This window comes from Sardina pilchardus, chromosome 8, assembly GCF_963854185.1.
Source record: "Sardina pilchardus chromosome 8, fSarPil1.1, whole genome shotgun sequence".
Taxonomy (NCBI): Eukaryota; Metazoa; Chordata; class Actinopteri; order Clupeiformes; family Clupeidae; genus Sardina; species Sardina pilchardus.
This window is the reverse complement of record NC_085001.1, coordinates 11,869,250-11,884,249: the sequence shown is the minus strand read 5'-3', so window position 1 is coordinate 11,884,249 and position 15,000 is coordinate 11,869,250. Positions and strand designations below refer to the sequence as shown.

The 15,000-nt window shown below is 44.0% G+C and overlaps 1 protein-coding gene across 3 annotated transcripts in view; it reads left to right on the top strand.

The window, feature by feature from the left end:
• The window catches only part of LOC134088648 (GTPase IMAP family member 8-like), a 19,734-nt gene extending 16,629 nt beyond the window's left edge, over positions 1-3,105 (top strand). The window contains exons 8-13 of one of the 3 annotated variants that reach the window (XM_062542713.1): positions 1-136; positions 341-521; positions 1,176-1,305; positions 1,401-1,508; positions 1,910-1,965; positions 2,062-2,157. The exon at positions 1-136 is cut by the window's left edge and continues 182 nt beyond it. In XM_062542713.1, coding sequence (XP_062398697.1) covers positions 1-136; positions 341-521; positions 1,176-1,305; positions 1,401-1,508; positions 1,910-1,942 — 588 coding nt within the window. In that variant the 3' untranslated portion in view covers positions 1,943-1,965; positions 2,062-2,157. Of the gene's footprint in view, positions 137-340; positions 522-1,175; positions 1,306-1,400; positions 1,509-1,909; positions 1,966-2,061 lie in introns of all 3 variants that reach the window. The other 2 variants (XM_062542712.1, XM_062542714.1) reach the window with 2 other exon arrangements.
• The last annotated feature ends 11,895 nt before the right edge of the window (positions 3,106-15,000 follow it).

Sequence of the window (15,000 nt, the reverse complement as noted above, 5' to 3'; positions counted from 1 at the left end):
GAGAGGAGTGGATCTGCTGAGAAGCCTTCACCCATCATCCCACCAATCAGAGTAAACACAAATGGGGCTACAGCAGGACAATGGAAGACACCGTCTAGACCAACACATGGAAAAACACTTACTGCTAAGAGCAAAGGTTGGTGTGGGCTTTTTTCCCCTCTCTCATTCCAGGTGATGCTCTTATATCTTTCTTACATATTTCAATTTCAGTTTTGAGACTTTAATTGTTATCATTAATGAAGTATGTACAGATCAGTCTGTCCTATCATTGAACATTCAGGAGTAAGTTGTACAGTATGTGCGGTTGATATCTAATCTTGATGTATAACCCCTCTTTTAGGCTACCCAGTGACAAATCCTTTTGTGGATGAAACTACAATTGTTGTAGATTATACAGCATGTATTGGACATGGCTCTTATGGAACAGTTCACATGGGGTCTTATCAGGGAACACCTGCGGCTATAAAGATTATACCAGTAGGAGACAATCCAGTGACAACAAATGAATTCATCATACCTGGGTAAGGGTCTCTCTCTTGCTGTGCAGTTGATGTTTTCTAAACTAAGTTTGGGAGGAGCCCATAGTGGTAACCCATCAAGGTAAAACAGCATGTTTGCGTTTTACCTTGATGGTTGTTTGAAATGTCTGATTGCTCTTTGGAAAACATTTCCCCTCCTTCGTTTTTCTAATAGCCTACATATTTTGTTGTCTTCAATTTCGCTATCGGGTGTTGTACAAGATACGAAAAAACAGAAGATAAAAGCTATTCTGAGCTATTTCATTGTTCTGTTTGGTTAAAGGAGCATTTCACCCATTTGCATTGCTTTATATTGTTAGAATCATATTTCTGAATGGTCGTGCATCATTCCCTCATTTTCCCCTGAGATGGGAGAAAAAAGCCAAAAATGTATGTTTTGGCTCATGTGGATGAAAGCCAGCAACTCCCAGAATTCCCTGCCTGTACATTTGTTTCTTAACTTGTGAATAACGTATAGGAGCCAGTTCATCCTAGCTTGAGCCCGGGCAAAAGCTCCTAATCGAGCTTTTCCACATGATTCTAATTTTTTGAAACACACCTGTATAGTAACAATATACCGCACAAAGCTTTTTTACCAAATGTCTTACAGCATTAATCTTAGTTTTGAACTTTCTTCATAATATTCTCTGTCTGCAGGCGTTTGTCTCACCCCAATGTTGTACGGATGATGGCTGTAGCCAAAAGTGAGACACAGATCCTCATTGCTAACGAGTACATCCATGGTGCCAATCTGCATCAGATTCTTCATACAGACACTCCTATTAAGGTAGTTCATTGTAGGTGTTTGACTGAATTTCTAAATGTGTCTGATGTCTGTTATAACATTTGGAATTCCTAAATATTGCTCTATAATCTTTTCAGCTGCAACCTGAAGATAAGCTGTTTGTGGCTTTAGATATTGCCCTGGCTGTTCAGTACATACATGGAAGAAATGTCATTCACCAAGATCTCAAGCCAGCAAATATAATGGTCAGTTCTTTATCATGTTGTTCCAAGGGGTGGAAATGCTGCTTGATATTTGTCTACCTTGTGTTCATAAGACCCTTATTTTAACTAATAATCAGTATATAGATTAAAGCAACAGTAAAGCATGCACGCTATTTGTTTATCTAGCAAAGTTAGAGAATGTTGCATGATTTTATGAAAGTATGATGTATTGCGATATTGAAGCAAGTCAAATTTGTAGTTTCTTATGTCTCATTCCATCGAACTACAGATCCGCTACCCAATTTTGTTAAACTAACATAGTGCAGTTATAGCCGATAGAGGGTCGCAAAACGAAAGCAGAAGTGCCGTTCACCCTGTTACGAGTTGATGAACCACTGAAATGATTTTGGAAATATTATTCTAAGGTGCAAAAAACTCTTTAGTGTTTCTTTAAGGCATACAGTACCTCTTCTTAGCATCCACTTCTCACTGATTACAAGTAAGGACTAGAACTAGAAGACATAACTTTTTTTCAAATGTCATTTAAGTTTATACATTTAATTTAATAAATGATTTTCAATTATATTTTGATAAGATTGCAGCAGATAACAAGAAGGCTTACCTGACTGACTGGGGCTTGGCGAACCTGAAGGACACCATATCGATGGCGAGAGGAAGCAGTCAAGCAGGGGCTCACTGTGCCCCACTGGGAGGAACCCCTCCCTACATGGCCCCAGAGTGCCTAGTGGACTGTGAGGACTGCAGCACCATGTCTGACATGTGGTCTCTTGGCATCACTCTTCTGGAGATGTTCACCAACTCTAAGGCCTGGTCGCACAGTAACCTGCGTGAGCTTCGGAAACTTCTTTTCAAACAAACATCTCCTCATGCTCTGTCTAAATTGCAGCCTGCTCTTCATGATATTGTGAAACCACTGATAGAATATGAACCCAAGTCCCGCATGAATGGCAAAGACCTGGTGGTACTGTTGAAGTCAAAGGTTGATGTCACCAAAAGATATGGGTTCAAATGGTAAAGAAAGTGAAAGATTGAGACGTAATTTCAGCTGTTGCGTATTTGCATTATTAGAATTACTGATACTGAATGCAGATTGATGACTACTGTAAAAACAGTCCTGTTTAAAGCCAGCTCAGTACAACACGGTATTTTATAGTCTATGTAAACACCCCAAGAACTGTGTTCAAGCAACAGGCTTGGCCCAAAGTGTAAACGACTAAAGAGACACATACTGTATACAGCAGAGAGCTATGCCAGTGGCATTTGAGAAGAAAGTTGGACCTCTTGTGTGACTAGTTTGTCAAAATGACATTCCTCCAGATGTAAAATAAGCATAGGCCTAGACTGGATTGTGTGAACTTTAAAGTCTACCGGTGAGTACCGATGAGTGTCTTTGTGGATGTCTAGAGTCTTTAGAAGCCAACATTTACAAGATAATCTATTTGTTTATATTTTTATGACAATAATTTAGATGGAGTAGTTTTGTGTTATTTTTTAAGTGTTCTGAAGTAGCCGTATGCTTGTAAATTAAACTGCACAATGGATTCCGTTTTTGCAATTAACTTAAAAACAAATGCTTAAAGGGATATTCCGCCATTTTTGGAAATACGCTCATTTTCCACCTCCCCTCGAGCAAAACAATCGATATTTACCTTGTTCCCATTCATCCAGCCATTGTGTGAGTCTGGCGATACAACTTTTAGCTTCAGCCTAGCATAGATCATTGAATCGGATTAGACCATTAGCTTCTCGCCTGCTAGCTTCATGTTTAAAAGTGACTAAGATTTCTGGTAATTTTCCCATTTAAAACGTGTCTCCTCTCAAGTTAGAAAGTGCAATAAGACCAACTGAAAATGAAACCTGGCGTTTTTCTAGGCTGATTTGACATGGAACTACACTCTCATCTGGCGTAATAATCAAGGCAACTTGCAACCTACTGGCACTACTACTGCTTGTTGTCTATGGGGACTATTTTCAGATGCTGCGTACGATATCACTGCGCCTTCAGTACGTTTGCAAGTTGCCTTGATTATTACGCCAGATGAGAGTGTAGTTCCATGTCAAATCAGCCTAGAAAAACGCCAGGTTTCATTTTCAGTTGGTCTTATTGCACTTTCTAACTTGAGAGGAGACACGTTTTAAATGGGAAAATTACCAGAAATCTTAGTCACTTTTAAACATTAAGCTAGCAGGCGAGAAGCTAATGGTCTAATCCGATTCAATGATCTATGCTAGGCTGAAGCTAAAAGTTGTATCGCCAGACTCACAGAATGGCTGGATGAACGGGAACAAGGTAAATATCGATTGTTTTGCTCGAGGGGAGGTGGAAAATGAGCGTATTTCCAAAAATGGCGGAATATCCCTTTAAAGCAACACAATGTAGGATTTCCACTTTCCTCATATTTTATCATCGTGGGTACCCAATTAATGCTACGGGGATACCCAATTGATCTATCCCAATGAAATGGATCATGTCCTACGTGCAACAACAACATGCCATACCAGGCATTCCATCCTCAATTCACTACAGATTGTAACTCTGTTGCATCAACATTTTTTTGCATCCTTTATCCAACATAAAATTTCGGTAACACTTTAAGGTAAAATAACTATATTGTGTTGCTTTTATAGTTCAATCAAGTCTGCTGTTACTTAATTTTTTTTTTTATCATTCCTTAGTACCACAGTACAAATGTGTCATTGCATCTAAAGTGTAAATATACAAATGTTGTCTTTAAAGTGTTTCCTTGTTCTTTGGTTCTATGCACATCACTGTTAACGAAACATGACCACCAATCACTGTCCACTGCACTGTCCACTTGTAAAGATTGCCACAAATCACCTTTTTTACATGGTTGCATAAATGTTGTTCAAATGAAAATGTATGTCCTGTTGCTTTGACTTTTCAAATGACAGCGCCATGTATGTAAATTTTGTGTCAGCTGACAGGGGACGCGCGTTTTGGGCACGAATGAATGGGTTTGCCCTTAGTTTAAATGGTGGCGCGGTGAGTGCGCGAGAGAGACTTTTTTTTACCTGAATTGAGCCGGCTGGTAAGAAAGTTACGCGGTTAGAAGATTCCTGTGAGCTGCATTGCCGTGACCCTTTTCCTTGTGGATTATTCGTCATTGGATTACAGCAAGATCTGGATACCTTTCCCTTCTGACATTCGCGTATGTTGAGATTGCGTTTCACATCTGTGTTGGAGCGACTACTCAACGGACTGTAAGATAAGCATCGTTTTCATTCTTTGGAGATCTCGTTTACGTTTTGGAACAGTCGGAATCTAATGCTTATTGTTTGGACTTATGGACATTGAACTTTGGGGGGTGTGGGTTTATATTTCACGAAGCTTTGTGTCTTCAATTAAGTGTCGGGCCTGCAGCTCAGCGCGTTCGTTGCGCGCTAGGTGGCCACGAAGTCATTGATTGTTTGTGACACAATACAGTGCATATTCACGTAATTGTTTTGTGTTTTTCATGTGTTTGATTATTGCACGATTGGCGTAGTTGATAAACAAGCCTATTGCCGTTTATCTTAAAGGGATATTCCGCCATTTTTGGAAATACGCTCATTTTCCACCTTCCCTCGAGCAAAACAATCGATATTTACCTTGTTCCCGTTCATCCAGCCATTCTGTGAGTCTGACGATACAACTTTTAGCTTCAGCCTAGCATAGATCATTGAATCGGATTAGACCATTAGCTTCTCGCCTGCTAGCTTCATGTTTAAAAGTGACTAAGATTTCTGGTAATTTTCCCATTTAAAACGTGTGTCCTCTCAAGTTAGAAAGTGCAATAAGACCAACTGAAAATGAAACCTGCCATTTTTCTAGGCTGATTTGACAAGGAACTACACTCTCATCTGGCGTAATAATCAAGGCAAATTGCAGCTACTGGCACTACTACTGCTTGCTGTCTATGGGGACTATTTTCAGATGCTGCGTAAGATATCACTACGCCTATGGTACGTTTGCAAGTTGCCTTGATTATTACGCCAGATGAGAGTGTAGTTCCATGTCAAATCAGCCTAGAAAAACGCCAGGTTTCATTTTCAGTTGGTCTTATTGCACTTTCTAACTTGAGAGGAGACACGTCTTAAATGGGAAAATTACCAGAAATCTTAGTCACTTTTAAACATGAAGCTAGCAGGCGCGAAGCTAATGGTCTAATCCGATTCAATGATCTATGCTAGGCTGAAGCTAAAAGTTGTATCGTCAGACTCACAGAATGGCTGGATGAACGGGAACAAGGTAAATATCAATTGTTTTGCTCGAGGAAAGGTGGAAAATGAGCGTATTTCCAAAAATGGCGGAATATCCCTTTAAGCCAACGGAGGCCCTCTGTTATATGCGGTTGCTTATCCGCCCGAAACCTTCTTTAGGCTATATGCGTCGTGGCAGTGAGCTCTCTTAATTATTATAAGGGGCAAATTGTTACAGTGGTGGCCAGTACGGGGATCTGGATAATTATTTTTTGCAACTGCTGTTAATATTTGGGCTATTATTTTGTACATATTGGGTGAATTGTTGGTTCCGTGAATTGTTGCTTTTGCTGAATGAACGTGTTGATAGGGCAAGCTAAGTCGCTAGGCCATTGAAAACACTGATATATCCTTTTTGCATTACTTACACATTTGTGACTTTATTAGAGTGCATTCAGTACATTGCATTGCATTACATTACATTACATTACAGCATTACATCATAGTGCATTCACATCAGTTCATTACATTTCCCTGCATTGTTGTTCACACTTACAATGTCCCACCAGCAGGGGCCACAGGAGGGTAGTAGCACTGGTGACACAAGCCCACTGATTGTTCTAGCCGAAAATCCAGTCCCACCTGGCAATGTTAACCGCTTCCAGCACGTCACTACTAGGCACAATCGAAGTGGAGTCTCTGAAATAGCCACCAAATTAGAAAGCCTGTATCTTGACAGTGAGGAAGATGATGATGAGGCTGAGGTGACTGATGAAATGGCAGAACAGCTTCAGGAGCTTCAGCACAACATGGAGGCTTTAGAAAATCGACTCAAAGCAGCCGTAGACAGCACTCTCAACAGAGAAGATGGTCTGAGAGCTGCTATTGAAGCAGCAGTGCAGCAGGCCGCAGACTGATGAGAAGATGCTGAGGTTTGACCAGGCTATTGTTGCTTGCTTGGAGCGCAGGGACAAACAATGGAAGGAGGAATTGAAAAGGTCTATCAGCAGACAACGTGCAGCCTGGGGGCCCACGGCCTTCTCCACCCCTGCAACCTTCGTGCCCATCACACCTGTTCCAGCAGAGGGTGATACCACCATTACACATGTGCACACAGCCAAGGCCAAACCAATCATCAAAATGGAGTTTCCCAAGTTTGGGGAGTCAAGAAGCTCAAAAGATGTCACTGATTTCATTGATCAGTGTGAAAATTTCTTCACGCTGCGTCCACTGTCGGACATTGAGCTCATTGGCACCATCAACTCTGTTTTAAAGGGGCCGGCACGGAGCTGGTGGGTAGCTGCTCGTGGCAAGATCACCAACTGGGCTGAGTTCAAGAGTGCTTTCCTTGAAGCCTTCCTGCCCTCTGACTATCCTTCTGAGATGGAGGATCAGATCCGAACGAGTGTCCAAGCACCTACACAGTGCCTGAGGGACTTTGCCTATGACCACCGCGCACTTTGTCTAAAATGGCATCCTGAGATGCCTGAAGATGAGCTTGTGCGGCGTATCCTCAGTGCATGCAACCCAAAGCTGGCTAGTGGCTTGCGTGGCATAGTGTCCACTGTAGAACAGCTGGTGAAAGTCGGCTCTTTGATTGAGAAGGACTGGAGCAACTCAAAGGACTACTGGAGCCGCGTCCAACAAAATAATCCCTCAGAGCGCACTCAGAAGAAGAACTGGCGAGACAAGAAGACTGACCAGGGACAGAGCCGGGGGCCAAGCGCTGACCTTGCCTCTGTGCTGGGTGCTCCAACCCTTTTGGTGGTGCCTGTGGCGATCCGTGGCTCGAAGGGTGATGCTGTCTTGGACACAGGCTGCACATACTCTTTGATGTGCAGAACATTGTGGAACAATATCAAGAAGACGGGTGAGACTTTGTGTGAAGAACGTCAAAAGTTCGTCATGGCCAATGGACAAGAAAGTAAGGCCATGGGAAGAGCTACCCTGCTGCTCACTCTCAATGATGCCCACTACACTGTGAACGTGTACATTCTTGAGGATAACCAGCTGTGCATGCCTCTTCTGTTAGGCCTAGACTACATGCGCATAAGCCAACTCACCCTGAAGCCACACCTTGGGAAATATGTAATGCCGGGAGGAAAAGAACACTGGTTTCTCCACAAATCCCGTGATGCGCTGGGGTGGAGGCACCCAGAACCTTCAGCCTACTTCTATGCAGCTGTGATTGAGGACTCCAGCAATGACCCGCCTTCAACTCCACTCCTCGAGGCTCAACCTGAGGTGGTCAGATGGTCCTCAGTTTGGACAGAGTCCACTGGTATCACTGGTGTCTTTAAGCACAACATCTGGACGACTGATGAGCTGCCTGTTCGGAAGAGAGCTTATCGTGTGTCGCCACAGAAGCAAGTGGTCATTGACGAGCATATTGACAAGATGTTGAAAAATGGCATCATTCAGCCCTCTTCATCTGCTTGGGCCTCCCCGGTGGTCTTAGTCCCAAAGAAAGACGGGTCACTCCGCTTTTGTGTAGACTACAGGGGGCTCAATGCGAAAACCCATCATGACGCCTATCCAATGCCACTCGTTCATGAAATCCTGGAGTCCATGCAGGGGGCCACATGCTTCAGCTCATTGGATCTCCAGAGTGGCTATTGGCAAGTTGCCATGGCTGAAGACAGCAAAATGAAGACCGCCATGATCACCCATCGTGGTCTCTTTCAGTTCAAAGTTATGCCTTTCGGTTTACGTAACACCGGCGCCACCTTCCAGCGGCTTATGGAAACTGTCCTAGGAAGTTTAAAAGGCAATATTTGTTTTGTTTATATTGACGACATCATAATTTTTTCAAAGACACAACAACAACACCTCCTTGACCTTGATGCAGTGTTTCAGAAACTGCATCAAGCCAATCTGACGCTCAACGTCAAAAAATGGCATCTTTTCAAGTCCGAGTTGACCTTTCTAGGGCACATTGTCTCAGCAAGGGGCGTCGAAGTGGATCCAGCCAAGGTTGAAGCGGTCATGACATATCCAGCACCCACTGACCTCAAAAGCCTCCAGAGGTTCTTGGGGTTAGTGGGCTGGTATCACAAGTTCCTCCCAAGACTCGCGGATATCGCAACGCCGCTCAACAACCTCAAGAAAAAAGCCGTCTCCTGGGAATGGTCTGCTCAGTGCCAGGACGCTTTTCAACACCTCAAAGCCCTCTTGCAGTCACCACCGGTGCTCGCTCAGCCAAGGATGCACATGCCATTTGAAGTGCATTGTGATGCCAGCGACGTGGGCCTAGGCGCAGTCCTGATCCAGTCCATTGAGGGCGCAGAGCAGGTTATAGCCTACGCCTCAAGAGCTCTCCATGGTCCTGAACTGAGGTACTCTACTTCAGAGAAGGAGTGCCTTGCAGTGGTCTGGGCGGTGGAGAAATGGCGCCATTATCTAGAAGGGGACACATTTGATGTGTTCACAGACCACAGTGCTCTGGCCTGGGCATTTAACTGCCCCAAGACAACGTCTCGGCTCACTAGGTGGACGCTACGGCTGCAAGCATTTTCCTTCAGAGTCCATTATAAGAAGGGCTGTTCCAATGTTGTGCCAGATGCGCTGTCCCGTGCACCTCAACCTGGAGACCAACTGTCTGAAGCAGGTGACATGGCTGTGGCTGTGTCAAAATCCTATTGGTCCAGCTTGCCTAGCTCCTTGGAAGATATTGAGAAGGCTCAAAACAGTGATGCCCGGTGCCAAGAGCTCTTTCAGTCCATCTCAGAGCCTACACCTGGCCGAATTCACTATCAGCTCCAGCAGGGTGTGCTCTATCGGGGCGTGCCCTCCAAGTATGGTGGTTTTAACTACCAGCTTGTCGTTCCTGCTGGGATGATTAATGAATTTTTAGCATACTTCCATGACAGCCCGTTTGGTGGACATTTGGGAAGGATGAAGACTCTGCTTAAAATTCTGGAGGTGGCATGGTGGCCTGACATTAGAAGAGAAGTGTGGAGCCATGTTCGTGCCTGCCAGGAGTGCCAACAATACAAGGCTTCGAATATCAAACCTGCTGGTCTGCTCCAGTCAACGGAGGTCAAGGCACCGGGTGAGATGATCGGTGTAGACTTCATGGGACCTTTCCCATTCAGCAGAGGCCGTAATTCCATTCTCATGGTCGTCGTCGACTACTTCAGCAAGTGGGTGGAGCTTTTCGCTTTGAAGGATGCCAAGACCCCAAAGGTGTGTCAGATCTTGAAGAATGACATCTTCACCCGTTGGGGAGTGCCAGCCTTTCTGGTTTCTGACCGCGGTCCACAATTCACAAGCCAGCTGTTGGCCAGCCTCTGTGGATCCTGGGGCGTGACTCAGAAGCTCACCACAGCGTACCACCCTCAGACCAATCTGACTGAGCGGGTCAATAGAACTTTGAGGCCCATGATGGCATCCTATGTCGAAGACCACCATCAAGATTGGGACCGATGGCTGCCTGAGTTCCGCATGGCCATCAACACAGCAGTCCACGAAACCACTGGCGCGGCCCCTGCTGTGTTAGCTCTTGGTCGTAACATCAAAGGTCCCCTAGAGCGTCTCATCCACAAATCTCCTGTTCCTGGTACACCTGCATATCATACACTACACGCACACACACAACTCATGAAAGAGGTTGAAAGACATGTCAGTGTAGCCAAGGCCAGACAAGCTAGGTACTATAATGCACGGCGCAAAGATGTACACTTTGCAGCCGGTGACCTGGTCTGGATTAGGTCACACCCGTTGTCTAAAGCCTCTGCACAGTTCTCTGCCAAGCTTGCACCCAGATGGTCAGGGCCTGTTAAGGTAGAGAAAAAATTGGGTCCCATAAATTACCGTGTTCGTTGGTTGACTGATAAAGTGAAGGTGGATAATGTAAATGTGGTAAACATGAAGCCCTACTACGGTCCCGATATGCCGCTGGCTGGGGGGGGGGGAATGTAAAGATTGCCACAAATCACCTTTTTTACATGGTTGCATAAATGTTGTTAAAATGAAAAGTCCTGTTGCTTTGACTTTTCAAATGACAGCGCCATGTATGTAAATTTTGTGTCAGCTGACAGGGGACGCGCGTTTTGGGCACGAATGAATGGGTTTGCCCTTAGTTTAAATGGTGGCGCGGTGAGTGCGCGAGAGAGACTTTTTTTTACCTGAATTGAGCCGGCTGGTAAGAAAGTTACGCGGTTAGAAGATTCCTGTGAGCTGCATTGCCGTGACCCTTTTCCTTGTGGATTATTCGTCATTGGATTACAGCAAGATCTGGATACCTTTCCCTTCTGACATTCGCGTATGTTGAGATTGCGTTTCACATCCGTGTTGGAGCGACTACTCAACGGACTGTAAGATAAGCATCGTTTTCATTCTTTGGAGATCTCGTTTACGTTTTGGAACAGTCGGAATCTAATGCTTATTGTTTGGACTTATGGACATTGAACTTTGGGGGGTGTGGGTTTATATTTCACGAAGCTTTGTGTCTTCAATTATAAGTGTCGGGCCTGCAGCTCAGCGCGTTCGTTGCGCGCTAGGTGGCCACGAAGTCATTGATTGTTTGTGACACAATACAGTGCATATTCACGTAATTAGGGCCCGAGCACCGAGGTGCGGCCGCTGTAGCAGCGGCTGCACCGTAGGTGCAAGGCCCTATTGTTTTTGCTCAGATTATTCTTATTCTCTTTTCCTCTTAGCCCGTGCGGCCGTTTCACCAACTTGGCATACTCCAAAACTCTTGTAATTTGGCAGGCATATGTAGAATTGCATTTCATGCTCAGAGACAGAGCCCTGGCCTAGGGTGTGGCTCAGGGGGTCTATAGCGCCACCTACCGCGCTGCCTGTTGTGGTTGACACGTGCATGCACGAAAATGAACCAAATTTGGTATGCAGATGTGTTGTATGAATCTGAACAACTTTTACATTTACACTACATATTGAATCTTAAACAAATTTGAGTTATGATTATGATTATGATTTTTGCACATCACGTATTTTGAAACACTTCTCCTAGACGGTTTATCGAAATCATGTCATATAAGCACTAAAATGATCTTGAGGGGTTGCCCGAGAGAAATTGCGAACAGATTTTTGAATTTCAAAAGTATATCGAAATGGCGAAGGTTTGAATTATGGCGTTTTATTAAGAAACAGGAAGTTTGTGTTATAGGCAGAAAAAAGGTTATGAATTGGATGTAATTTGGCAGCTACATGTGGAATTGCTTCTGCTAGTCAGAGACAGAGCTCTGGCCTAAGGTGTGGCTTTGGGACTCTATAGCGCCACCTAGCATCACGTTATCTGTTGTGGTTGACACAAACATTCACGAAAATGAACCAAATTTGGTGGACTTGTGTGTTATTGCTATGGCTAGTCAGAGACAGAGCTTTGGCATAGGGTGTGGCGTAGGGACTCTATAGCGCCACCTAGTGCGTTGTCTGTTGTGGTTGACACAAACATTCACGAAAATTAACCAAATTTGGTGGGCTTGTGTGTTATTGCTATCGGTAGTCAGAGACAGAGCTCTGGCCTAGAGTGTGGCTTAGGGACTCTAGAGCGCCACCTAGTGCATTGTCTGTTGTGGTTGACACGTACATTCACCAAAATTAACCAAATTTGGTGGGCATATGTGTTATTGCTAAAGTTATTCAGAGACAGAGCTCTGGCCTCGGGTGTGGCTTAGGGACTCTATAGCGCCACCTAGTGCATTGTCTGTTGTGGTTGACACATACATTCGCGAAAATGAACCAAATTTGGTTGGCATATGTGTTATTGCTATAGCTATTCAGAGACAGCGCTCTGGCCAAGGGTGTCTTAGGGACTGTATAGCGCCACCTAGTGCATTGTCTGTTGTGGTTGACACACACATTCACGAAAATGAACCAAATTTGGTGGGATTGTGCGTTATTGCTATCGATAGTCAGAGATAGAGCTCTGGCCTAGGGTGTGGCTTAGGGACTCTATAGCGCCACCTAGCGCATTGTCTGTTGTGGTTGACTCGTACATTCACCCAAATGAACCAAATTTGGTGGGCATGTGTGTTATTGCTATAGCTATTCAGAGACAGCGCCCCGGCCAAGGGTGTCTTAGGGACTGTATAGCGCCACCTAGCGCATTGTCTGTTGTGGTTGACACACACATTCACGAAAATGAACCAAATTTGGTGGGATTGTGCGTTATTGCTATCGATAGTCAGAGATAGAGCTCTGGCCTAGGGTGTGGCTTAGGGACTCTATAGCGCCACCTAGCGCATTGTCTGTTGTGGTTGACACGTACATTCACCCAAATGAACCAAATTTTGTGGGCATGTGTGTTATTGCTATAGTTATTCAGAGACAGAGCTCTGGCCTCGGGTGTGGGTTAGGGACTCTATAGCGCCACCTAGTGCATTGTCTGTTGTGGTTGACACATACATTCACGAAAACTAACCAAATTTGGTGGGCTTGTGCGTTATTGCTATCGATAGTCAGAGATAGAGCTCTGGCCTAGGGTGTGGCTTAGGGACTCTATAGCACCACCTAGCGTGTTGTCTGTTGTGGTTGACGCATACATTCAGGAAAATTGACCAATTTTGGTAGGCATGTGTGTTGCTCATGCACATGCCCACCAACACGCACATGTTGCTTTGTTAGATTCCGAAATGTCACAGATCTCCGCACCGCAGGTGCTCGGGCCCGCCATCGCCGCTTGCGGCTATATTTGTTTTGTGTTTTTCATGTGTTTGATTATTGCACGATTGGCGTAGTTGATAAACAAGCCTATTGCCGTTTATCTTAAGCCAACGGAGGCCCTCTGTTATATGCGGTTGCTTATCCGCCCGAAACCTTCTTTATATGCGTCGTGGCAGTGAGCCCTCTTAATTATTATAAGGGGCAAATTGTTACACACTGCAGTAAGAAATCAAATTGGCCGCTAAGACTTCCACATACTGTATCATACAGTAATATCTGCAATGCCCTCTTATTATGTAATATAACTCAAGGTTCTCATGGTTTTCTGGAGATACTTTTTCATGACATTTTCATTGATGGTCTATGTGCTATTACAGACCGGTAACTCAGCATTCTAATATGTTGTCTCGTGGCATACATGCCTCTGATGGCTCCAGGACAAGTCACTTCTCATACTCAGGTGAATGAGGAAACCAGTTGAACTCAGGTCTCCCAAGTAGGCTACTGAAAAAAAGCCAGGCTTTTTCAGTAGTTCAGTCTTTTTACTTGAAACTTTTTACACGGTTTGTTTGTGCACATTTTTTTTGTATATTTCTATGGATATGTTTATTGTGTATTCAAGTGACACCCTGTATCAAACAGATTTTAATATTCGCTCAGATATTTTAGAAGTTTTAGCCTTTTCTAAGATGTGGCCTGTTGAACATGAAGAAAGCGGCAATAAAATAATGGTCAAGTTGATGCAGATGGTAAGACTGAAATTTCCAGGTAAAAGAGTTAAACTCTGTCACTCTGACACTATTAAACAATGGAGTGATCATCTTTCAGAGTTCAGAAGTACTTGCACTGGCTGCCCTGGACTTGAGATTAGATGGTGTTCTGGGGTTAGAGATGCAACTGGGTGAGTAATCTCATGTTTGACATGAGACCTTCTGAACTTTTTGTAACTGTTCATGGTTTTAGAATCTCCTTGTCATAATTTAAGAAGGCTATACAGTATTAGACTAACGAGAAAAAAACAACCTGCAGGAACCAAACCATTTAGAATATCAGTAGATGCTATTGCATGATTTTGCCAAGGGGTGGCAGTCTATAGCCATTTTTAAGCAAATCTTAACTGATTTGGTATTCTGTTATCTTCAAAGTAAACTTAAGACTTTGACCATAATCTTTTGCGTTTCCTTATCAGAGATCCAGATCAGTTTGTAAAATATGTTTCTCATCAAGAAGTCCCACATGTAATTTAGATATGTGAAGCACAGGCTTTCTGAGCCCACCTGCCATTGTTGGAGATGAAGAGAGCAGTTAACCTGTTCATAGGGGTTTTAATATGCCTGATAGACCATCATCTTACTCTTTTTCTATATGATGTCCTCACCTGATATTACAATAGCCTACTGAGGTGACATAATCAGGTTTGCATGGCCTTGGGATTCTGTAAGTAACGCTAATGGAGTAAGATCTGGTTATTCCAAGTATGTGCTTTAGTAACAAAGATTTAAAAGGGGAACTCTCTCAGAAGTGGTAAACCTCAAAAACTGAGAGAACTGGAGGTCCAAAAAGCTTTATTAGTAGGCCAGTTAATAATAGAACAGATCAAATCTTCCCTATCAGGAGGTTTACCACTTACCTTAGTTGACTCAAGTTTGTCACTTAAAGTTGTGGTTGATCTCTGGTTGTC